At 42.1% G+C, this 26,804-nt stretch overlaps 1 protein-coding gene across 2 annotated transcripts in view; it reads left to right on the top strand.

Moving 5' to 3' along the window:
• Window positions 1–26,804, top strand: part of Adamtsl1 (ADAMTS like 1) — a 367,312-nt gene that overhangs the window by 294,779 nt on the left and 45,729 nt on the right. For both annotated transcript variants that reach the window (XM_021160015.3, XM_029476026.2), the window contains 2 exons: window positions 523–650; window positions 19,042–19,170. In XM_021160015.3, coding sequence (XP_021015674.2) covers window positions 523–650; window positions 19,042–19,170 — 257 coding nt within the window. The remainder of the gene's footprint in view (window positions 1–522; window positions 651–19,041; window positions 19,171–26,804) is intronic.

The raw sequence follows: 26,804 nt of genomic DNA, 5'->3' as shown, positions 1-26,804 counted from the left end.
GGGTAGTTCTTTGAAACTTGAAATTGGAAAGGACCACCAAGGTGGAAAGAACTAGTCTAGTAATGTCACAAATACTTTTCTATGGCATGAGTGGTCTGTTCCACCTAAGACCTTCCTACCCCAGGCCCTGGATATCTTAGTTCCTACCCTGTCTCTCTAGCTCTTCTAGATTCCTACCTCTACATATACATTTTAGGTTTTATCAGCCCGGTTGAGTAATTGAACCATCAGCTTGAAGGCACCACCATAAATTGCATTCCATATAACAACTGTTGTCTGTGCCAACTATTAGCATTAGAGCAGGTAGTCAGCACACTTATAAACAAATCAAAACCCCTATCTGAGATCACCAACGTGCCAATCAAATCAATGAAAGAGCCTGGGTTTCCTGAATATCCTATCTTGTCTTTCTGGGTTGTTAGAACATAGTTCTCAATGCATCCCTACACATCTTCCCCATACTGAGTTCCAAAAGGAGTCAGCTGACTTGACCAGGTCTACATTTCTTTTCTGTTGCTCCAGGATTCTTCTACAGCCAGATGATTCCTTACAGATCTTGGCACCAGTGGAAGCTGATGTGGGTTTCTATACTTGCAATGCCACAAATGCCTTGGGATATGACTCTGTCTCCATTGCTGTCACATTAGCAGGTAACCTAAAAACCCCTGTCCACTTCTATTCAGAAATCCTTTTAACTAAATGCCTATAATATGTCACACATGCCTGAGGTGCATAGGTAAATGTGACCCAGTCCCCAAACTGAAGTTTTTATTCAAATGTACCCCTGTCAATGCTTTCCCCATATCTACAGAGGTTCGACAAAGGTTTCTGCACATAGTGCCTGAGGTTGATGAAACTCCGAGTATAATCCTTCCAAGGTTGTGCTGTCGAAACAATGTACTTTCATAAAACGTCTTAGCCTGGGACAAATCCTTGCCTTTAAAACCGTAAGAGACCTTAGATACTGACCGAGTCAACACCTTGTTTCTTAGTCGCCAGGCAACCTGAAGTCACACCTCTGCGTAGCTGATATGAGGAACAAGAAGAGGGTGAGGTCTCCTAAAGCTCGGCTCCCCTTCACCTCCACCCCGCTGATCCTATGGAGACAGGATCCTTTTCCTTAGACCTGGGCTAACAGTCTTTGTGGTGGTGTGGTGCATGTGTTTGTATTTATTCTTTTCAGTTGCTGCTCCCATCAGATGATTCAGTAGATGCTAGGAAAGCCGGCTTCACCCATACTGACCTCATCCATCCGTGGGGGGATTATGTTGTCACACTGTACTCCAGTCACACATGCTACTCTCTTTTGTATCTGTTTTTGCAACAGTCTTTCTGCCCCTATGACTTAAGGCTCATCTGGAAAGGGACCTGTAGTAGCTTTGCAGGGAAAATGAAAGTTGATAATGAAGAAGGCAAGCTAAGGTGCCCTAAGGGGGACTAAAGACTCTGCTTTGTAAATGTGTGTGTGTGTGTGTGTGTGTGTGTATGTGTGTGTGTGTGTGTGTGTGTGTAAAGTGTTTGCTCTTTCCTAATTGCATTCTAGTTCCAATCTTCATTCTTCTCTATACAGAATCCAGATGTTGAGCAACAATCTTCTAAAATCTCTTCTGCTGTCTACTCTCCAACCCACACCTACATGGGCACTGTTGACATACTTCCAATTGCTTGTCAGTGGGGAATTAATTCTCTTGTTTATGTTGAGCTAGACACAGTTCAGCTCTGCCATGGACTAAATACCCTCATTTGCTGGAATCTAATATAATGAATAGAAACCTGGGATTTAGGCAAAGCTATTGTAATATCAAACTCATCTTCAACTCTTTGAAGGCAAGCTGTTGGAAGCTGCCAAATGTTCCAAAGCCAGAGAAGAGAAACAGAGGGTCTAAAGAGGCGCCAAGCAAGGGGCTGAGTAATGAAGTATGACCGTAGACACCATGCCCAGGATTTAGGAACAACGTGCCCATCCTTCAGCTGCTGTGTTTGTTTGAGTCTCCTGAAAAACCTTTTAAACAGCTCCTCTAAAAGCAGGGTGGGAAGTGTTGGTGTGCCAAAAGATCATGATTGCCAGCTACACCTCTGCCAATGTTGGGGAACACTCACCTATAAAACTCAAGGTTGGGGCTTCTGGGTGCTTACGGATTAGGGAATGCAGTAGAGCTGCCTACCTAAAATAGAGAAATAGCTGGGATTCTGTTCAAGTCGAACATAGTAGCTCACACCATTAATTGCACTACTGAGCTGAGACAGGAAGATATGAGTTCTGGGCCAGCCTGAGCTACTTAGCAAACTCCAGTCCAGCAGAGGTTCCCTAGTGAAACCTCATCTCAAAACAAAGATGCTTCTTCACAATATATGTCATGTGAGCTAAACATAACCTGAGATTAGAGGTGGGAGTGAATACTGAGCACTTCTACATTTGCTTACCAGTTATACTTGTTATTAGCTACATGATCTTGGGAGAAAAAAAAGGTGTACAGAGTCTTGAGTATCAGTGAAATTAATACTATCCACAGGGTGGTGTGAGTTAAATAAGGCTGTAGGTGTATGACTGATGAATACTGGGAATAGAGTATATCAATTGGTTATCTAGAACTCAGCCATGAACACATACATACAAGTAACATTATATGTACCAAGGAAGTTATATTTAGGAATATGTGTGAGTATACACATACATATATGTATGCAATAACAGGCTATGAATTTGAAGGCGAGGGGAGAGGAATATATGGGAGAGTTTGGAGGAAGGAAAGGGAAGGGATAAATTGTAATTCTGTGTGTGTGTGTGTGTGTGTGTGTGTGTGTGTGTGTGTGTGTGTGTGTGTGAATAAAAGTGCTTATTTATAGCAGTGCTGGTAACATCATTCACACTCAGTAAACGTTAGCTTTCTTTCTCTAGCTCTGGTAATGTGAAAGTCCTTGGAAACAGCTCCAAGACTGGAAACATCAGCCCAGCTTTGTGTCCACACTGTTTTTAGCCTGAGTCTTCAACACCAACTGAGTTCACTTGTGGTCGGATTCTTATAAATTCTGGTGCTGCTGTACACTTGGAGAAATTTCAGTGTTCTTGGGTTGTTTGTTTGTTTGTTTGTTTTTCTGGACTGAGGCTCAAGATAAATAAGTGCCCTGATAGTCTCATAAGAAAAGTACAGGCTTTGGTCCTGTGGGTCCCCCTTGTGTAGTTCGAGGGAGCCTCAGAACATAGGCTTGTATCACACTTAGCCACTTCCTATGCTGTTTCTTAACTTGCTGACCTCATTTCATCATCCAGCCATGAGAATCACCAGGAGCTCCCAGAAATAGTCTGGGATGACTAAATTATCTCATTGGTGTAACATGCTTAGAACCATCATGCCCAGCACATCTTAAATGCTCAACTGCTTGTTAGCCAGAATTACTATTTACAATATCAAACCAGAATCAACTAATGTTAAGAGCATAGGGAAACACCTTTTTCAGAGATACAATGCTTACCAGCACCTTGTGAAGGCCATTTCTCTCAGTGTCTCTCAGGCAGCTGGAGAAGCTGACTTAGCCAACTGAAAACTGCTTACGCATCTAAACTGAGGTAGCTTCTGATAAGTACTGTTTCCAGCAAGGGAGATGGCTTGTGATGAGAACACAGGGAGAGGCCCAAGTCTCATTTTGAATACCGCTTACTTAATGTGCAGGTCTAACCGTGCTAGGGAAAGAGAAGTTTTTGATGTGTACAGATATCAGCAAGAGATTGGAACACCATCTTGGCCAGTCAGGTTCTGCTTTGAGTCACCTTGCTAGGAAGCCTTCCCAACCAGAGTAGCACTGGCAGTGTTTTGAAGCAAAGCAGGAGTTTCCTGGTAAATTGCTTCCGTGTGGCTAGGTTAGCTCCACTTACCAATACAGATGAGAGCCTCTCCAGGTGGAGACTGCTGCTGAAGTCATACCCAAAACGGAAGTGTTTCTGGTTGTCATTGATTTTATAAGATCACAAAAAAGATACTATAAGGCCAGCTTGGCACCATCAGTGGGAAATGAGAAGATGAGAGCTAAGGGGTGGGTGTATCTGTCATGGAAAGGAGAGAGCACAGATGAGCTCATCTCAGGCTTCCATGGGGAGCTAGAAAATGCTTCTTCTTTCCTGGCAAGTTTTCCTGTCTTTTTGTGAGTTGAGTGGCTGACACATTTTGTGTCTAATAAAGAGATCAGAGAGACCCTGCTAAGGAAATGAAACTAAAAGGTAGTTGTTTTGAAATTCTTTCTCTACCCCTCCTCATCATGATTTAGTAGCTGCAATAAAAAAGGAAAGTAGCTGTGTAAGTTTTTCATAATGTTAAGTCATTTCAAATTGGTGGTCCTCAAATTTTGAAACCAGCAGTTGTTAACCTGAGAGTTTTCTTCATCAAGTTAGACTCAAAGAGGGCCTTGTCACCAGTAGCAAAGTCTGACAAAAGAAACTTTTCTCCGATACCTGGATCAAAACGAAAGCTAGACAAGAATGACTGTGTCTCAGTGGTAGCCTGAGTCACATGGTGCTAGCCATTGACTGAGTCAACCTGCCATCAAAAGGACCTTAGTACTGGCTAGAATGGTAAATGACCAACACTTAAGTACAGAAACAAAGAGTCCACCAAACATCTGCACTTCATACTTAAAACTAAAGATGAGAATATAGCAAATTTACTTGACTTTCAAGAAGACTTAAGGAAACAAATAAGAGACCAGAAAGTATTGTGGGCAGGCTCATCTCAACCCTATGGAAAAAGAAAAATTTCATCTGTCTAGCAGAGTACAGAAGGATGGGTAGTTGGATAGATGAGAGATGTAGCATGCCTTTGTCATGGTTTTAGGAGAGGCTGCAACTGCCTAGATCTATGTCCATGATGCTTCCTTTGTAAAGGACTCTGTATGCAACAGGCAAAGGGAATGGCAGAACTCTGTGCTGTCTGTTCTCCTGAGGTGTCAAGTTCAGTTGATTAATTAGAAAACATAGTAGCAAGATCCCAAGGACCATGACACTCTGGCATGGGAAAAAGAAATACCTAAGGAGATGAGTGATAAAGTCAAGGCAGCGGGGGCATGTTTAGAAAAGGACTGTGGGCCACACTCATGTCTTCTGATGCTCGGGGCCCTTTGGATTTATACTGAAACACACTGAGGGAACAGAATTTCAAGGGTCAAGAATTCCCATTCTTCCTCATTCTTGCTCAGGTTAACTAGTAGCCACAATGTGACCCCGAATGACTACAAACTTTTTTCCAGATTTCTTGAGATATGATTTATGTTTTGTAAAACCCTTCCACCGTGGGTGCACAGTTCAGATATTTATTCAACAAGTCTATATCTTTTTGTAACTATTCCCAAAAAATGAGGGTTTCTTTCATCTTTAAAAGTTTCATCAAGGTATTGTCCATATATAGCAGACAACTTCACAGAAGCCAGTGGCATATGGTATATATTCAGAGTTCTGCATCTCTCATCACATTCACCTTTAGAGTACATTCTCATTCCTCCCCAAATGAACTTCATGGCCCTTAACTATCACTCCCTAATCTCCCAGGCAAACTCCAAAGTATTTTGTCTCTACAAAGCTATCTATCCTGAACAGGTTTGTGTATGATTATGTAAATGGAATCATACAATACTTTGTCTTTTGCTACTAATCTTTATTATTGGGCATAATGATGATGATAGTTTATACCACCACCACCACCACCCAGACCATTACACCACCACCCCGACCATTACCACCACCACCACCACCACCACCCCTTGTGCCATATCCCACATTCACTTTATAGCTAAATGATTCTTCCTTAAGGGCTGTTATTCCTCAGGGCAGGGTAGTAGTCCACTATAAGAATAGGCCACCTTTCATTCATCACTTCCTCGGGTGGTAGAGTAGACACATGTGTCATTTCCACTTTGGGCTATAATGAATAATGATGCCATAAAGATTTGTGTGCACCTTCACATGTGGCAGCTATAAGTTTCATCTCTTGGCTGACTCATTTCTAAAAGTGCTCCCTTATGTAGAGCATTTATGTTTACCTTTTAAAGGATCTGCCAACTTTGTTCCAAACAGCAGAATTATGTCACATCTCCGTTAGCAGTGTAAAGAACCCTAGTTTCTCCATGCCCTCTCTGCTTCTTATTGTCTGTCACTTTTATTACGCAACAGTCCTCATGACTAGTGATGTTAAGTATCTTTTATTGTTTTAATTAGTGTAAAGAATACTCATAACAACTTCCCACATCTTCCCACCTTCTCCTCTTCACCCAGTCAAGCATTGTTTTGCCCCTTATATTTTCTTGGTTGCAAGTGTAATTTTGGCTCCAAGAGATAGAGATAGAGAGATAGAGAGATAGATATATATATATAGAGAGAGAGAGAGAGAATGAATATATATATATATGAATATGTGTATTCATATATATATATGAATATGTATATTGTGCATATTTATTCCTACTGCTACTGTTACAAGTTAACATGTATTTCAGGAACCAAATAAGATATTCTCATATTTCATACAGTCCTGTAGGTAGAAATACTGATGGTTGCTAAAATCAAAATGGCAATAGGCTCTCTTCTTCCCTAAAGACTCTCAGGAACATCCTTTCTTTCTCATTCAAAATGATGGAAGAATTTTGCTTCATAACTGGGGACCTCATTTTCTTTCTGATTATAAACTAAACACCATTCTAGAAGCCATTGTAGATTTTGGCTCTTGACTCCCTGTTCAAAGCCAAAAGTGATGTCTTTGGCCCTTCTCATGTGTCACCTACATACTCTTCCGTCCCTTCTTCTCTTTCTAAGTGTATATGGGGTTAAACTGGACCCACCTAGATGACCTAGGATCATCTCTCTGTTTTAAGTTCAGCTAATTCCCACCTGCCACATCATGGCTTCCAGGGATTAAGACATCTTTGCAAGGTCATTATTTTGCCTGCTGTACAATGTCTGAGGACACAGTTCATTTCCATCAGATTGCTGCCAAAGAATAAAGTGCAAGGCAATATTGCTAGACCTGATTTTTCCAAAAACACCAAACCCAAAATACTTTTAAACACCACACATTTTTAATGTTTCCATTTTTAGTTAAAACAATTCCACAATTGTAAAAATTCTTCCTGGACTAAACAGGTTTATGTTCTGATCCCAGCCCCTGTTTAAGTGGTCTACTTTCTATAGTTCTGTGCATGTGTACACCTTATTTCCTAAGGACAATGTTTGTAATTTGAATCTTGGCTTATTTAGCAAATAACAGCAGTAGAGCTACTACAGTCATGCAGTAGTTTGAAAAGAACAGCAAGATTTGCTTTTCAATCTTGCTGAAGACGGGAGGTTGCTGTAATAATGGAAGACATTAGGGAATGCATTTGACTCATTACCAAATTTAGAAGCAGATTCAGAACTATAAACCTGTTGCTTAATTGTAAACAGAGGATCTTTAAATAGATGTACTCTTGGCTCCTTTAGACCCGAGAGTTCTGTAGCTCTCTTACATGAGAAAAAAAAGGACAACAGTGACCATTGACTATGGCTAGCTCTGAGGTCCCCTTACCTGCAGATCTGACAAGGAAAATTGACTCGGTTTTTCTTTTGTGGAACAGAAGGAAGCAGTATGCAACTTTTACAGTAAATTCTTTAAAAATAATAAATAAATGAAACAGTCTCAAGAACATACTAAACGTCATCTCAGCTGGAGCTCAAGGACAAGGGAAGAAAGGACAAGTTAAAGGACACCTTCACAGACAGGAGGACAGCAAAGGGCTTGTTCCAGAATCACAAAATGTGGAAGGTTTGTAGAAGGAAAATCAGACTGAGAAAGAAAAAGATCATGCATGTTATCTGTGACAGAGCAATTCATGTTAAGTTGCTAAGAATATAATATATGTATAATATTACACATTAACTGAATATAATACAGCTATTATTAAATAGAATACATAAGAATATTTGTAGAATTATCTGGGCGGGCCCAGTTTAATATGAACACTTAGAAAGAGAAGAAAGGACAAGAGGATGTGTAGATGATACATGTACAGGGCCAAAGACATCACTGTTGGCTTTGAAGACAGGTAAGGAGCCAAGGTAATAATACTGAATGGAATATACAAGAATATAATATATATAATATTACATATGTTAATATTATATATAATATATATATATAATATCCTGGAATATTTCTGGCCAGATAGAAACAGCAAGTAGACATTGATAGACAGTGCCTGTGATACCAAATATCAGTGTGGGATGTTACTAATATTCATAAAGGTTTTCATAGGTTTTGGTCAATTTTGGTCCTTTAAACCTAAGCTAGGAGCCTTGAATACTTTAACTGAAAATTCCCCTTCCAAGAGGTTTTTTGTTTTTTGTTGTTTTGTTTTGTTTTGTTTTTAGTATGGCTCCAATGGTACTTGTAAGAGACTTGTGACAATTGCAGGGTAGGCAGAGTCTGGTGTTTCTTGTGACAATGCTTTGATATACTCACTATGAGGCATTGTCTATTAAGTACATTTGGACTGAATATAATCTGCTTAATTTCAGATATCAACTGTATGAGATTCCCAGTATTTCATTGCTTTAGACTTGAATGCTGCAGTAGACTCATGTTTCAGTTAATGGGCACCGGCACCTTCACCTTCTCTCTAACTGATGTTTAGATTTGCCATGGATCTTACCATGTCTTCTTGGACAGTCTCAGAAATGAGGGTCTGCCTAGCCCAGGTGATTCCAAATCTTCTCTGAAGATGGAGGCTTTGGTCGTATCTCCAATAAGACCTCTGCAGGTGACTTGAGTTTTTGGATCATCTCAGAACTGGCTAAAGTTTAGGGACAATCCATCACATTTAAATTATTTGTTTTAATAATATACTAAAACTCATAATTCTTCAAAATAGAAGCAGTTTCATCTCTTCGGTAACAGAGTTCTCCCTTCTCTTATACTACTAAGACTGTTGTTCCTTCTTCCTCCTCATTCCTCTCCTCCTCCACCTCTTTTGCCGCCTTCTCCTCGTTATTCCTCATCCTGTTAAGCTTTTGTTCCCCTCTCTGTGTTGTACCAAAAGTCTCCAGTCCCTCTTCTCACAGGGCACCATCTGTGTTGTGCCAGAGATTCTGCTGAGGGAGGTTATTAGTGTTGAAACTGTTAAACCTGAAAATGCTGAGGAGAAAGGCCAAATCTGTAATCATCCCATCAAGGCAAGCTTTATTAAGTACTGGGAAGGGAGTTGGACCCTGATCGAGTCCATGCCCAGAATTCCCAGAGAATGGCACTGAATTAGGTTAATCAGGTACTCATAAAGGCTAAAGTCTACAGTACTTCCTGCCTTCGTCCAATCAGGTGTAAGCATTCATTCTGCCTATGTGTGACCAAGTACATCCTGTGCAGTTGGAGCAACCAACCTTGTTTACTGAAGTGAAAACAACATGAGACTTGTTATCTTACATGAACAGTGGTCCTGATCATTCCAGGAAGTTATCTGTCCTTGGGCACGCGGTGCCTACAGGTTAACTTAAGCCCTTATAGAAACCTCACAAAGTACAAGGACATTCTTGATCCTAGGCCTGTTTCTTACTTAACACTTTCAACAACTACCTACATAGAAAATGGAGGTATACAGCAATTGTGTAACTGAACAAAGTTGTGTGACTATATAGTGATAGAACCCAGATGTTCACTCTGCTCATAACCTGTCCTTCCTCATGCCTATGCCACTGTGGGTACCAGTGATAATAAATTATCATTCATTTTTACTCTTCAGTACTTATGAATATAACCCAGAAATCCTAATCTGACCAGTATCCTTGTAAAATTCTGCCAACCACTAAATTTGGGTCCAAAATTTCTAAGCAACTTTATCCTTGGTGTCCTTTCTAAACCTTGGGTGATTCTCACACCTGCTTCCAAGAATTCTTATTTCCATCATTGCTCCTTGGCTACAATCATTAATGACAGGTTTCTATTCTCAAGACTGGCAGGTGTACATGCTTACTCCCTGATGTAGATTGTTTCTAGCTGAACATTGAGAATCTAAACTCATTCATTTTCTAAACTCATGTTTAATGGCTAAGGATGGAGGAAATCAGTTCCATCAAAATCTGTTACTCATGCTGTAGAATGGAAATAAGACTCCCTTCTGTCCATCCTTCCTTCCATCCTTCCTTCCTTCCTTCAGTATGTTCATGAATACTGATTAGCACTTGCTAACTGCTTTGATAAACATACAAATTATACAGTGTATACAATCTAATACTCTTTCTTCTTTTTGTAAATGTCTAAAACAAAGACTTACAGAGAGTTTGTATAGTTTGAGCTCAGAAGTGGCACACTTCTTTACCTGCTCATCTGCTAGGACTCTAACCTGTGACTGCTCAATTATGGAAAGACTGGAGAGCGACCTAGCTGTGGGCCCAGGATAAAGAGGAAGTTAGTCCCTGCCCTAACTCCTAAAGTGGAAGGCATCACAGTGTGTCTAATAACAGCTCTACTGGTAGAGGCTGCAACACAGCTCTGAGAGTACTTGACAAAACTGTCTGTTCTTGGTGTCACTCTAGGAACAACCCTTTCCAGTTAGTTTTTGTGTTCCTTTGCTTTTTGTTCTTGTTTTGTCAACTTAACAGTGGCTAGAGTCATTTGAGAAAAGGAACCTCAACTAAGAAAATGCTCCCACCAAACTGGCTTGTGGGTAAGCCTGTGAGGCACTTTCTTGTTTGATATGTTAACATGGGAGGGCACAGCCCACTGTGGGAAATGCTACACTCAGGGCAGTTAGTGCTGAGATGTATAGGAGGGAAGGATGTGTCAGCCATGAGGAAAAGTGGAGTTTAACCTGAGCACTGTAAGATGAACTCAACCCTTTCCTCTCCAAGTTGATTTTGGTCATAGTGTTTCAACACCACAGCAACAAAGACTTTAACTACCACACCTTCTTATCTCCTCCCACCACTGTGTCAATCATGTTCACACTGGGCCAGAGAGCTTTTGAATGTGTTCATTGCCGACTTCTCCCTCGTTGATTCTGATTTGTACCTAGAGTCACATGTAAGGAAAGACAGTAGGAGCCCACCATGCATAGGGCTGTGGTTTTGAGCCTTTGCCTCTGAGGTTGTTCATCTGTGCCTGCCTGCCTCCAGGGAGACTCACTCTCCAGGGGCTAGGCTTCCTGGTTTGCTGAGCATCTCTGCTTAAAGACATCCTAAGACTCTACCCATTCCAAGATAAGCATCATATCCACTGATACAGTGTTAGTATCCAGTGTTAGCATCCAGTATTAGCTTTACTCCGGGCTGCCCAGCAGCACGGTCAGATTCAGATTAAATAAAGAACGAGACTCAAGAGTACATATAGAGGCAGGTGTAGTGGTACAAGCTTGTAATCCTAGCACTCCTGGAGGCAGAGCCAATAAGACTGTAACTTTGAGGCCAGCCTGGTTTACATAGCAAGTTTCAGGCCACATGTAGAACTACATAGCAAGACCCTGTCTCGTTTAAAAAAAACAAACAAAACAAAGCAAAACTCAAAGCATTGGAAATTTCAAAATGTACATATAGACATTTTTGTAACTTTTGAGAGAGTCAATTAATTAAGGAAAATTGTTCCTTATAAACGTCTATTAATTATAGATGCTTGGGTGACCTTACACGCTGCGTTAAAAGTCATTCCGGAAGGTGATGGGAGCATAGACATAGCCGTCTGCTAACAACAGCGCCTCTACTGATAGTGGACAAGGCCATTGCTTTTCAGCACAACCTCAATATAATTAATTAAGGGCTGGATTTAATTCAGTGACATTTGAATTTTATAGCTATACACTTGCAGCTATAAAAACCACCTTTATTATTAAAATTCCTGTAGGAAAAATAACTTGGTAATTGTGGGTCTGCTCTGGTCCCCAGCCTCATTTCCCCATTGGCACAGTGGTTTTTATAACACAGTGAGGCAGCTCTTGTATTGGCGAAGGACAGATTATGTCTTTAACAAGTACCCTGGGGATTCTGCAGCAACCAGTCTGCAAACCAGGATGTAGGGACCCTCCCTAACAAACACTAGGCCCAAGATCTGGTGTCCAGCTCAGCATTATGACATACCAGCCCTATGGTCTTGGACAGATCCCTGGCTGTTCAAAAGACAGTTTTACCTATCTGCCTCTCAAAGCTTTTTTTATTTTACACTTAAGACTTTTTTTTTTTGAGGACCTACTTTGTGCCAGGACTAGATGGCAGGGAGATTACATGATGAAGCATGGATGAGAAAGAAGGTAGAGAGAACATAATTTCTGATAGTCTTGTGAAAACGAGAAGTCAAAATAAGTGAGATTTATAATGCCTGGCAAGGGGATAATGGGTTGCATGTTTTAGATGGGGTAGCTGGAAATGGCCTCTCTAAGATATGTTGTGTGCAAAGAACCCTAAATGATGAGAATATATCCATGTGATGTCTGTAGACATCTCAAGGACAGGAACCAGACAGGCCAGGGCTGCTGGGTAGAGGAATGAGAAAGTTCAATAAGCTAGAACAGAGTGGCTTATGGGAAATTTGGTCTCCATGAGGTAGGAGCAGCAGATGGTTGGTCATAACCAAGTAGAAGAGAGTTACTTGTGAAAAGGAGCTATACATTTTGTTTGGATTATACTGAAAGAGTGTCAGAAATGTTGCAAGGCAAACTATATGGTCTGGTTGATGTTTCAGAAAGAAAGGCTTTGTCTTAGCAAGAGACTGCAGTGAATGAGGTCGGAGTAGCAGCAAGGAGCTCACCCTGACCCTGGAAGCTGTACAGTTGCCTGACATAAGGATAGCATTTAGTTATAGCCACAGAGACATTTATTAGGGTTGGGCTAGATTTGGAGTTGATATTTATTAATATCAGTGTTATTCCATATTTCCCTGCATTTTCATGTCAGCATATCATTACAGTACTTCATAATTCCTCTTCACCAGGTCATACATTAGCTTCAGTGGAAGGTAGGTGGGAACAGCCCTGCGCAGTCATAAAAACATGGAAAGCCAACACCTATCCTCACCTGCACCAAGTTTCCACTCCTAACTACAGCTCCAATGAGCTTATTCACTCCTGCCCAGAGGGCAAGTCAAACAGGGAAGGACAATAAAGAGGCCAGCTTCAAATATGAAGCTGACTGGCTGTGCATGAGGCATGAGAGAGAATATGCAAATTATGAAATGCAGGTGTCAGACTCCAAAGACTTTCTTCAGCTAATGAAGGACAAGAAGAGTGAGCCGCAATCTGGAATGCCTTGCCTTTAAAGGGTTAAAACAAAATCAAATCCATTTGACTTACAAAAGATTAAGCTTTAGGTATATGGAATGACCTCATGTGGACCCTTATTTCCCCACGGTGCTTAATAAATGAATCTTTGCATTGTATTTTATGGTCATGTGCATACAGTGCTGTATTTTTCCCCCAGATGATAAAAAGCCCGTTTAAAGCATAGCATACAAAGTTTCTTTCCACTTCCGGAAAGAAAGCGTAGGAGACGTGCTTGGACTGTTCCCTATTCCTCTTGCTCAGTGCAGTTAAAAACCCTGACCATAGTGTGTGCAAGCACAAGCTTGAAAAGTGGAAAGAAGAAAGCTGACTGGCTGGAGACCTTGGAAACCGGGGGATGGTTCAGCTCGCACAATTGTGAATTTATTGGGCTTCCTCTTTGCCTCATAAACTCTAAACTTGGAGCTGAAGAAGGGGGCTACCAGGAAATACCAATGAGTATGTAATATATGTGTGTGTGTGTGTGTGTGTGTGTGTGTGTGTGTGTGTGTATCCTAAAAGCTTGTTCTCTCTAGCAAAAGGAATAGGAAGGAGACACCATAACAAGACAGATGTTCCAAAACTATTGCTGAGCTTTGAGCAAATATCACAGAAACCCTGTGATCCATACAACATAATAGCACAGGCTGATTAAGGAGCCTAGACTCACCTTCTCTCATGGACAATATAAAAGGAGGTACCTACCTCAGCATACCCATGGGGGTGGTGTCATATAAAATGAGGTGTTTCATCCCTACTGGGAGCTAATGAGAACCTTTGAGGAGCCTAGACCTCCATCTTCACCCCATAGGATTCTTATTTGCATACCTACTTGAGAATCAGACCCTTCCCAACTCCCAGCAGCTGTTAGGAAGGCTGTTTCCATTGTGGTGACATTGAAGACCAATGGAGATTCAGAAAGACCACCCTGCCAGGAGTCCCCTAACATGGTATGAGAAGTCAAACCGGGAAGCTGGATATCCACCCTTCTCTGCTTTCAGGTCTATCTGATGCCAGAGAAAATGGCTAAAATACTTAAACAGAAGACTTACATAGGATATAAATCCCCTGTAACAGAATACAAACTGCCTGCACTGATTTTGAAATCGCTCATCACTTAAGAACTCCCTTTTTCTATTCTTACAAACTATAGTGCTAGAAGACCTATCCAGTATTCTAATGTAAGAAAGGAGACAAGATGCATGTGGGATTGCTCTATCAGGTGAGACTGGCACTTGACCTGACTAGTATTGGGAAGGAATGAAAAAAGAACACACACACACACACACACACACAGAGAGAGATCAAGTGGGCTGTGCCCACTGTGATGGAGCAACCCCAACTATGTAAAGCAATGCAGAGCTCCACCAAGTTTAATTATGTACAGCTCAGGGAGAGATTAGCTCATCTCCTTCGGAGAGCTCTGTAGGGGAGTTGTAGTCTCCGGCTGCTGTCACCTGGGAGAGGGAAGTGTGGTTATTACTTGTTTTTTTCCATGCACTGCCAATATTAACAGTGAGACCAGATGAAGGCTTTGCCATCCCTCTGAATCTCTCCCCATGGGAAAGCTTTGCCATTTCCCCATGGGAGGAGGCATTGACATCCTTGACATAGCCATGGTCATGTTAAAACAGTCAGTCGGGATTTCATCCATGCTTTACATGGTCTCCCAGGGCTTCCCCCAAAATGGCAAGGAGAAAGGAAAGCTTGTCCTTTTCCTCAGAAGGACTGATTGTCTATATAACATGTACCTGCATTTCCACATACCAGAAATAAACAAGGAAATTTGAAACACAGTCATCCCTGAAAAGAGATAACTAGGTAAAAAATCCAACAGAACGCATCAAGATTTGCATCTGAACTCTCCAAAGCACTTGTAAAGATCAATGGGCATATGGTCTCCCACAGACTGAAGTGCACAACACAACTGGGAGGTTGGTTTTTCTGTAGTTGATATATATGACTCATAGATATATTTCCTATCAATATCTCAGCAGGACTCCGTAAGTGTGTTTGAAATGAGTGTTAAAAGATAGAGAAGAGTGAGCAGCAAAGGGGAGTGAGGCAGGAAGCACCAGCTTGCCAGACTGTGAGTGTACAGTCACAGTAACTTAGGCTGTGTGTTATTGACAGGAGAAAGGTGAAACACAGAACAGAAATCCCAGAAGCAGATCTTCACAAACATGCTCAGTTCGTCTTGACAATGATGAGGAAGCCAATAAAGACGGAAAAGACAGGCTGCCAAGGAAGGGCAGCAGAACAGCTAAGTAGCCATAGGCTACAAACAAGGACCTTAGCTGAGTACCATACTAATTCATGGATGGGTGACACCAACCAGGATTTATTAAATAGCTGTTTTCACTCAGTACATTTTTTTTATCAGAAATGGAATGCCAATAGTTTAATTTTTAAAAAATGATACTAATTTATTTTAAAAAATCACCAACCATGAACTCCAAATTTCAAAAACCAATAAAATAATTGGTTTCCTGATATTAAAATTAAAGCTTGAGAACAATAGAATAATCCATGAATATAAAAATTAACTCAATGTATCACTAAGCTGAATATAAAACTTAAACCATAAAACTTTTAGGAAAAGGAAAACATAGGAAGTTATCTTTAGACTATAGATCTATGTAAGTAGTTCCTAGACTTGATATAAAAAGCATAACCCATACAAAAATGATAAATTGGATGCTATCAAACTTACACGTAGGTCTGTGAAAGGCCCTGTTAAGGCTAAATGGAAAGCTTCAAACTGGGCAAGCATCTACAGACTGTGTGTCTGGCAAAGTTCTGTATCTAGACTACAAAGACCTCTTAAGATTCTATAGCAAAAGAGGTAGTGGCTGCAGGTTTTGGATGAAAGAAGACAGCCATAGATGTGTCACTCTGGAAGTGGGGAAATGCCCCACCAACGTACTTGATTATGCCTGGAGATGACACATCCACCCTCACTGCAGTGTAAGTTGCTAGAGTCAGCTCTGCTTCTGGACAAGAACATCCAGGTTCACGTGAAGATGGAAGCCATGCCGCCCAGATTTGTGCTATTTGGCTGCTTGAAGCCTTGGTAGCCTATCACTGGGAATATGGTGATGAGGTCTGGAAGGAGATCAGTCAACCTCATCCCATATGACAAGCCCCTGTTGGTAACTTTGCTGCAAATCCAGAAAGTCTGGAGGCCCTGGTGCCTGCCAATGCTTGCTGCCAGAAACCCTACTGATAAGCCCATCGTGAGAGTCAGGATATCACTTTGTGATATGCATTGTGAGATTTTAATGTTTAAACAGGAAGAGAGTCAATGCTGAAATAATCCAGTTACAAATACTCAGATAAAAGATGGTGGTTGGCCCTGCAGCTTCCAGCTGGTGCCTATTGCTTCTGCAGAGGAGTGTATTCCAGCTGCAGGGGAAATCACTTCATCTCAGCTGTGGGGTCATATCCCCTTCAGAGAAGTGATGCCTGGATCCAGAGTGTCTCTTAGATACCTGCCTCGCTGAGAGTCTTTCCCTGATGGTAAATGATGTTCCCATCAAATCCACTTTCTGCACTTCTCTTTGCCTTTATCCAAACTCTTTAAAGGGAACTTGCCCAGTCCAATTGTGTTATAGTTATTATTTGTCTACTTGATTCTAAGCTCCCTGGAGACCAGATTATGCCCTTTTAAGTCTCCATTTTCCCACTTCCACCCATTTGGCAAGCCTCTATCTCCAAAAATATTTACATTATGATTTGTAATAATAGCAAAATTACACTTATAAAGTAAAGTAGCAATGAAAATAATTTTATGGTTGGGGTCACCACAACAGGAGGAACTGCGTTAAAGCCTTAGGAAGGTTGAGAACTGCTGCTTTAGAAAGAGGAGAAATGGATGTGGAGATGGTTGGCCTCCTGTGAGATGGGATATATTACTGTGGGTGATGACTATGTGACAGTATAACTGAATATTTAATGAGGCCACAAGTAGAAATAGATGCCATCTATAAGACTCAAAGAAATGGCAAATTTTCAGACCAGTTATTTGATTTTTGGCTGACAAAGATTCTTGAACGTGACAGTTGTATTAATCTGGACCAAGAGGAGAGAACAGCAAATAATGGGAGAAGAAAAACAAATCTAGGCAAAGTCTTTATCCCTAGAAATTAGAGGAAAAGGCACATGGGTGAGAAAGCTACCACGGAGGACCAGTGGTCCTGTACCACACCTCAGCGCACACTCCAAGCCCCAGGAAAGATGTGAAGCATCCAAAGGAATTTACATACCAACCAGGGTCAGGGAGCTGGCTGTGGCTGTGCCGTGTTACCGTAGGTGACAGCATCCGCACATTCTGACCCTTTCTACAATGCAACAAAACTGTCACAGGAAGTCAGGAAAGATGCCATTGCTCAGTCACCTTTCAAATATCCACCCACAGGGACATGGTAATGGTAATCCTTACTTCAGAAAGAAATCTTTGCCCTCGGTTATAAAAGAGGAAAAGAAAGAATTAGTTCGAAAGGCTTCTGCTCCCTCTTCTCCTGATGAAAAGGGCACTAAATATTAAAGACCAAGCCTGCTTCAACACAGATGCTTAGGGGACAATTCCTTTGCTAGATCTGATTAGCAGCGGTTTGAATACATGGTGTTATACAGCAGATAGCTCAAGCATTGAAACGAAATACAAACCTACAGCTGTTTGGTTTTTTTTTTTCTGTTTTAATACTCCTACTTACCTAACTTCTGGCTAATAATTTCCAAATGCTCAAATTGAGTGAATAGACATTTCACCCAAAAATGTGCATGTGGTAAATACGAAGGTGAGAGATAGTTGACAGCATCAGCCATTAGGGAGAGGCAACTTGAACCAAAATAAGATGTCACTGTGCAACTATCTGGTGAAAGAAATAAAGAAGAAGGGAGGGGGAGTTGCCATGTGACAGTTAAACTGCATTCCTCCACATTTATGCCAAAGAAACGAAGACAAATGTCCCCACAGCTACCTGTACCAGAGTGTTTATGACAGCTTTATCAGAATCTGGAAAGAACCCAGATATCCTACAGCAGCTGAACAGCTAAGCAAACTGTGGGGTTTTTTTCCCTATGTCATAGAATACTACTCTGCAATAAAAAGGACCATGCCATTAAAAAATGCAACCATAATAAGATATAAAAGCTGGAAGAATCTCTAGAGAATTCTGAGAGCTGGCAGGGAGCCAAACATGAGAGGTTCCCAACTCTTGGAAAGCTAGAGAGAGGAGGTTAACGTCAGCACAGATACTTCAGATAATGAAATCGAGGAAATGAAAGGCATGCTAATGGTTGTCAATGCATTTGGGGGGGCCAGAGTTATAGATGTCATGAGGAGTGCTTATAAGGGCAGAAGGTCTGTGGCTTAGCCACGTGGATGTCCACATTGAGACCATGAAATTGTGCTGCCATGGTTGCATCATGGGAAAACTGGATACAGGCTGCTCAGGGTTACTTCTTACAGCTGCACATGAATCGAGAACAGTGCCAAAATACAAATTAAGCTCTTCAAGATTGCCTTTTGTATTTAATGATTAGAACGCATGTGTTATCCTCATTGAGCACCATGTTATTATCTTCAAACTCTTCAGCCTTGTTCTTTTCCTGTGAAGTCTACGGTAGGCATGTGAGTAGACAGGTAACAGGTTTCACTTTCTCCTCCAGGCAAAACATGGTGGGGTATACTCGAGCAGAACACGTGTTTTCTGTTGATCTCCTGGTGTTTCGGGACCCTGGTCTACGATGTTGTTGATGAGAGATCACTTTCTTTCTCATCTCCAGGAAAGCCACTAGTGAAGACATCCCGAATGACTGTGCTCAACACAGAGAAGCCTACAGTCACAGTGGATATCGGTGGCACCGTCAGAACCGTCCGAGGAGTGAATGTGACAATTAACTGCCAAGTGGCAGGTGAGAAACTTGTTCATGTGTTCATCTGTTTCCGATATTGATGGAGCTTTGGGAGAGGCTGGGGGATACAAATGTAAAGTAGATACAAATCCACTCAAGGACTCCAGCACTGAAGCACATTCCTCATTCAGAAAGTGGGGGTGCATTGGAAAGTTAAAGCAGGCAGGTTAATTCTGCCTAAGCCTGGTAGACTAAAGGAGGCTCTAGGGTTTTTAGTTATTCATATTAGACAAATCATAGTTGTGTACATTTGTGAGGTACAGTGTGATAGAGCAAAGAATGATTACGTCAAGCTAATCAGCATTCACTTGTGTTCGTGCAGTGGTGTGTTGTTGCAGTGGTGTGTTGTTGCAGTGGTGTTTGTGTTTGTTTGTTAAAGCAGCTGTGTTACAGAGTAAGGCTGGCTTAGAACTCACTGTGTAGTTCAGGCTTTAAATCCATGGCTTTTCTACAACAGCCTTCTAAGTGCTAGGATTGCAGCTGAGTGACAATCTGGACTTCTTCGTTTTGTTTTCATCTTAATTTTCCATATTAAGAGAATGTGAGCATGTAAGGACTGGGGCAAGTGTGTTACAAGTAGAAATAGGAGGAGTGTGGAAGTGTTCCTGAAGGCTGGCAAGCTGGCACTGTCCAGGGAATAGCATGAGCTTAAGTCTGAATGTGGAGGGCCTAAAACTTTACAAGGTGGATGGCAGATGGACCATAGGTGACCTTGGATGAATGACCAAGAGGCCCAGACAAAAGCAAAGCCATGCTGCTTCAGAGTTGGGGAGATGGCTCAGTGGGTAAGAAAAATTCTTGATATGCAAACAAGAGGACTTGAGTTTGAATCTCCAACACCTAAGTAAAAGCCAGGCATAGCTATACATACCATGTACTGAGATTGAGACAGGAGAGTTCTAACAACTCACCATCCAGCATACCTATCCAGAGTGGTAAGCTTCAGCTACAGTAAGAGACAGGCTCTCAAGAAATAAGGAAAAGAGCAGTAGAAAACACCTGGTGCCCTCCGCTGAAGGCACTAAGTATGTATACCCTCACACATGTGCACACATAGAAAGAAAAAGAAAGAGAGAAGGGGGAGAAGGGAGGGGAAAGGAAAAGAAGAGAAAGGAAAGGGAAAGGAAGGCTTCTGAAGGAAGGAAAGAAGGAAGGACAGAATTGAGGGAGACACTAGGATGACCCACATTCATATCAGAAGAATTAATGTTATAAAAACAGCCATCTGCCAAAAACAATCTACAAATTCAAATCAAAAAATCCCAACCAAAATTCTAGGACCATTCTTTACAGAAAGAGCAAAAACAAAACCTTAAAATCTATAGGAAGGCATAAAGACCAAAGGTAGTCAAAAACATATTGAACAACAACAAAAAAATATTGCTAGCAGTATCACCATCCCTGATTTCAAGTTATACTGAAGAGCCATAGTAATAAAAAAATAGTGTGGTGCCAGCACAAAAAGAAATACACTGATCAGTAGAATAGATTGAGGGTCCAGATATAAGCCCACACCCCTACAGACATCTGATTATTGAAAAAGAGCTCAAAAATGCAGAGGAGAAAGATAGCATCCTCAACAAATGGTGCTAGGGAAATTGGCTATCAACATGGGGAAGAAGAAAACTAGATCCTTTCCTCTCAACCTGCATAAAACTCAACTCCAGATAGCTCAAGGACCTCAACATAAGGCTTGATGCCCTAACACTGAGAGAGTTGAAAATAAAGAGTACACTTCAGCAGACAGAAGGACTTGGCCAGTTACACAGGAAATAAGACCAACAACTGAGAAATGGGATGTCATGAAACCAAAAAGCTCTGTACAGCAAAGCAAACCATCCATCAAGTGAAGAGGCAGACACAGGATGGGAGGAAATGTTAACCAGCTCTGTCTCCCCTAGAAGATTAATACTAGATCATACAAAGAGCTCATAAAACCTAAAACATTAAGAAAACAAACTTGGTCGAAGCATGGACAATAGTTCTTAACAGAGAGTTCTCCAAAGATGTACAGGTGTCTAATAAACATTTTTGAGGTACTCCACATCAGAGTTCATTGTTCATCAAATTAGAACTACTCTGAGATTTCACTTCATCCCAGTCAGAATGTCAATCATCAAGAAAGTAAATGATGACAAATGGAGGTTGAAGGTTCCAGGAAAAAAGGGACCTTTGTTCACGGTTGGTGCAACTTAAACTTGCGCAGCCACTATGGGAGTCAGCTCGGAGCTTCCTCAGAAAACACTGAGGTCTACTACTACCTAGCTACCACTCCGGGCATATACAAGAACTCTGTTGTCTTACTGCAGAGATAATTACCCAAGCGCCTCACTGCTGCTTTGTTCACAATAATCAGAAAAGGAAGCAAGCCTGCATCCCCTTCAGCTGATGAATAGCAAAATGTGGCACATAGACACAATAAGATTCTATACAGCTGTAAAGAAAAATAAAAGTATACAATTTTCAGGTAAGTGGATGAAGCTAGAAAAAAATATATTGAACCAGATAACCCAGACCCAAGTAGATAAATATTCTATATTCTGTCTCGTGCATGGGTCTTTAAAACACCACATACCTAACTTGCAGTATGTAGAGAAATCATGCGGAGAACCTTCTAGAACTAACACCGTTCATGCCCGTGCCCCAAGATTGGTAGGAAGCCTTGGCAGGGATTCCCTCCACACAGGCACTGACTGGTCTTTGTGTAGACAGGGACTCCTCAACCTGGTCACTGTGAGCATAGGCCTCAGAGAGAAGACAGATCCTGTGTGCGCCTACTGAGCACTGGGGTTGCGAGGAGAAGAGACCAGCAGAGAAATAGACAGCGAAACAAGGAATTAGACCAATCGTTCCCAACCTGTGGGTTACTACCCCTTTGGGAGTCAAGAGACCCTTTCGTAGGGTCACCTAAAACCATCTGCATATCAGATCTTTTCATTACTGTTTATAACAGTAGCAAAATTACAGTTATGAAGTAGCAATGAAATAATTTTATGATTGGTATCACCACGGCTGTATGAAGGGGACACAGCATTAGCCAGGCTGAGAACCACTGAATTAAACATTTGAAAGAAATTGTGAAAGCCAGATGCCAAGACGGGAAGAAAATGGAGAACCCAGGACGTAAAAACAATGTTTTGACCCACAGTAGTGGCAACCAAGACCCGGTCGCCTGGACCACATACAGACGTTCACTTGATGGCCATTGCCTAACTGTGAGGTTATAGTTGGGTGTGCGTTGCAGTTTTGTTGTGGGGGAGAATATGCATATGTGGAAGGCTGCCAAAAGCTGGCATCTTTTTTTTTTATCATCCTCCACCTTAGTTGTTGAGAAAGCAGGGTCACTAAACCTTAACCTCTGCGTTTGACTACAGGAGCCCAGTGACCAGCCGGTCTAGCTGAACCAACATTACGGATCTTTGTTTTGTTTTCTTCCCACAGAACCATGTGCATTAATCCTAAATAAAACTGTGCCTGTTGATGAATCATATATTTATCCAAAGCAGTTGAGGGAAATCCCAGTTTTGATGTAATTAACTGAATGTGCAGGCAAACGATCCTCACTGAGTCTCTAGCCAGCATTCTGACAACGCTGCTAAAGGTGGACATGGCTCAGGAACTGCTTTCATCCAGCTACCTTAATGCTCCTCTGTCCCTTTCATACTCCGCATCATCTCCACCATGTCTGTAACTAGGACATAGCGGCCTTCTGCCTGGCTGGATAAGATTCACTAAGCCCTCGTAACATCGATCTATAAAAGGGGGAGGGGGGATTGACTCCATTAAGGCTGCTTAAAGGAAGGCTGGCTGTCATGTTCGCTTGCTTAACTCATTGACTGTATCCTATTGAATACCAAGTCAAGTTGAGATCAGAGGTCTCCTAATGCAAGGACACACAGATGGTAAAGTTAACCAGGAAGCCCACCATCTAGAGAAAAGAGAGGATCAGAAACACACAGAAATACAGCACCATCTATGGGATAGTCATTATAACCTTATTCTAGAATAGCAGGGTAGTTTTGACCCTCTTCAGGAAATACAGAAGAAGATGAGGCTGTGCTCACGGTTCCCCCTCTCCAACCTCCTCACAGTGCGCATTCTAACATAGTTCCCTCATCGCTGCAGCCCTCCCCTTTCCTATCCGCTCCCTAATTAACATGTGTCTGTCGTGAGCCTAATTCTAAAGGATATATAAAAGTCTATTTAAAGAACATCTCATACTTCACCTAGACTGCCCGACATCCTCACATGTTTGAGCCATTAGCAGTTTCTCATTAAAGAGGGTTTCCCACACATGTGCTCTCCACTTGTAAAACGCAGCCCCACACACTCCCCCGACCCTTCGGCACAGAGAACATTAGTCGGAGAGTAAGATGGGGCTGTTTTTCTTTTAAAGGGATCCAATCTACTCTCTCATTCTTATGATCATTCTCTCTGTGGTGAGAGTTCAGAAAACTAAGGAAACGATCAAAGATCAGTGGCGGAAACTGCGTGCAAATGGCCTGTGGCAGAAAGAGCATGCTGCATCTGGCAAAGTGAACTGGGGCCGGTGTGTGAGATCTGGCTGGTCTACGAACTGTGGCTGGCAATGGTGGAGATAAAGAAGGCACATGAGGCTGGGAAGTAAAGAAGCAAGCAGGGACCAGATCTTCCAAGTGCTCATAGATCACGCTACAGTTTAGATTTTTATCCTAAGAGCAAGGAATGCTTCTGAAGGTCTTTGATGGTGCAATAGGACTGGTGGTACAGACGTGAGCGGTTCAGGAGCCAAGTAGGAATGCATCATTAGGGGAGGTTAGAGTCTAGTGTACATTAAATCCTACATTAAATCCCCCAGTGCATAAGGCTTCAGATACAATAGATTATCGGGGCTTTCTTAAGAATTCAGTGCTCAGCTGGACTGCATCTGCCCTCACTAAATCACTCAGGGTCATAGGGTGCAGGGGCCTTCATTCTATTGAATTTCTAAGGTCTCCCTGGGATCTCCCCCCACCCCCACCCCCACCCCCGTGAACCAAAAAGGGAAAGAGACTGAGGGAGAACTGGGAGAACTCTCGAGGGCCACAACAAAGGAGCCACTTAATGCTTCTCACCTCAGGCCACGGCCACTTACAGCTAGGAGAAATACTGGGACCTATCCTCCAGTAGTACTTGTGAAAAAGAACAAAAAGGTTTGGGGGATGGACACCAGTGTCTGCCACAGTTCCTGAGGAAGAATCGGAAAAGAAAGCTGAACGCCTCTTGTCAAGGCCGCCATGGTTCCTTAGACTAGTCGCCAAAGCTGATATTTGAATCACTGTATCCATTGTCTTTTCTTGTACCAAGCCCAGCACCACCCCCACTACACACACACACACACACACACACACAAAGAAACTTCAAGAACATATCATGTAAAAGTACACCTTTAGACACCCCACTTCAAGGTGCTGACAAGCTGCCATGGTACAAGCAGCCCTCCAAGTATAACAAATGGTCCAGTTAGCAAGAATATCCTGTCTGGGATATTAAAGAAGAAAGGGATATTATAGCATCACACTTCCTGGCAGCTCAGCGGAGATTAAAGGCACTAATCCTTGTAATTGGGTCCCGTTACCAGCCATTCTGACTAGACCCATTTATTGGTCCTTCCAAGGGAGAACACTATGGTGCTGTTAAGAAATGCCACAGGGGGATGAAGCAGACTCAGGTTAGTTTGCACCCCCTTTGTAGACACAAAGAGTACCCAGGAGTTCGGCATGGAGCCTGGACAAGTGATTGGTGGACACCAGTAAAGTTCCAGACTGTGCTTTGCTGCAGAGTGTGTTTTCTGCCATTTCTCAGGCAACACTCTATGTAGAGTGTGCTGGCATGTTATAACAGATGAAGGGGAGAGTTTCTAAAACATGATGGAACTTTCCAACAACAGATAGCTAGCTCTTGTAGCTTCTAGAGGCCTCATCCCTCACAACAGCTTTGGTGCTGCCATGGCCACAAAAAAAAAAAAAAAAAAAAAAAAAAAAAAGATATGATCATAGTTAAAGATCTAATAGCTTAGAAATCAGAGCAAGGGGTTGGGGATTTAGCTCAGGGGTAGAGTACTTGCCTAGCAAACCAAAAGCCCTGGGTTTGGTCCTCAGCTCTGGAAGGGAGAAACAGGTAACTAGAAATTGCAGCAAGGCACATCAGGTGTCCTCTAAAGAGACAGTCTAGCAGGACAAGAGGCTGTGAAGTGTCTTTGTTGAGAAAGGAGTTCCTGACATTGAAGGTGTCTCCGTATGGATCTCCACTCTGAGATTGCTAGGTTAGTGACTAGCCCAGCAACAAGCTGCAGGTTCCAGTGACTATAGGCATTTTTTTTCTTTTGAATGTATATGTTTATGCAGTATGTGTATGTGTGTATCCATGTGTAGATTTATATTAGGAGGCCATAGTTTGATGCTGGGCATATCCCTCAATCATTCCCTTGCCATTATACATTGAGATGGAGTCTCTCCCTAAGCTTGGAGCCCAGTCATTTGACTAGACCAGCTAGACAGATTGCTCTGGAGATCCTGCCTCCACTTCCTAAGCTCTGGAAATATACACAGGCTGCCACACACACCCTGTCATTGACTTGAGTCTTAGGGATCCCCATCTAGTTCTTAGGCTGCACAAGCGCTTTACCCGCAGAGCTGGCTCTAGATTTCCTAGTCCGAGGCCCATTTTTTTTCTCCTGTATATAATAGAATTGATATTAGGACATGGCCTATTGAGATCATTATGGAAAATAAGTGTTTACATCTCTGTAATGTTTGGCTTATAGTAAATGCTTAGTTAGTATTATTTTTAATGATGTCAGTGTGCTATTTCTGCCCAGCTCATTACACTCCTGGTGTCGAGGTATTCTGAACATCGGGATTAGGCAAGTATGGCTGGTGCCCTTCCAACTATGTGTTGGCACATGTAGGGCCTAATGAGAGTCTCTAAAGCATAGTATCCACCCCCTAAGAGAGAGAGGGGACTAGGTCTCAGGTGCCTTGCTTATTTGCTTCATTCCATGTTCTTTATTCACAGTGTCAAAGCCAGTCAGGGAAGGGCTGGTCATCATTCCAGATATCTCTATAGTGTCATTTTCTGCCCTGAGGTCCACAGTCCCAAATCTCTAAATGAGAAATCCCTAAACTGTGGCAACAGCAATAACCCATTGCTAAGCTCACAATGCACGTCTCTTCCAGGGTGAGCCCAAGGAGCGTTTGCTACTGAACAGACCAGAGAAGGGTTTCCGTATTTCTTCTCCTTGAGAGTATTGTAAAGTACTGTAAAGAGTACTGTAAACCCCTTCCCATTGCTATCCTAAACATTTCCATTTCTCCCATGAAACCTAATCTGATCTCTCCAGAGAAATATCCCGTCCAGGGTAGACCCAATCTTGCCCTCATTGAGAAGCTTGACTTTATGGGTCACAAGGCAAGGAATAATACAGGAAACAGGAAAATTTTCAATCAGTTACTGGAGAAGTAATAAATAGCCCTGTGAGTACTCTGACCCCTGGCTTCTTTCTCTTTCCCTCTGTCCCCTCCTCACCCTGCCATACATCTGTTCTCTCCTCTGCATCCCTTGGCTGACAGCATCATACCACAGAAGTGTCTGTATATATATACAGGGCTGTAACT

Source organism: Mus caroli, unplaced genomic scaffold, assembly GCF_978045245.1.
Source record: "Mus caroli unplaced genomic scaffold, Mus_caroli_1 scaffold_6, whole genome shotgun sequence".
NCBI lineage: Eukaryota > Metazoa > Chordata > Mammalia > Rodentia > Muridae > Mus > Mus caroli.
This window is presented reverse-complemented; position numbering and strand designations above follow the sequence as displayed.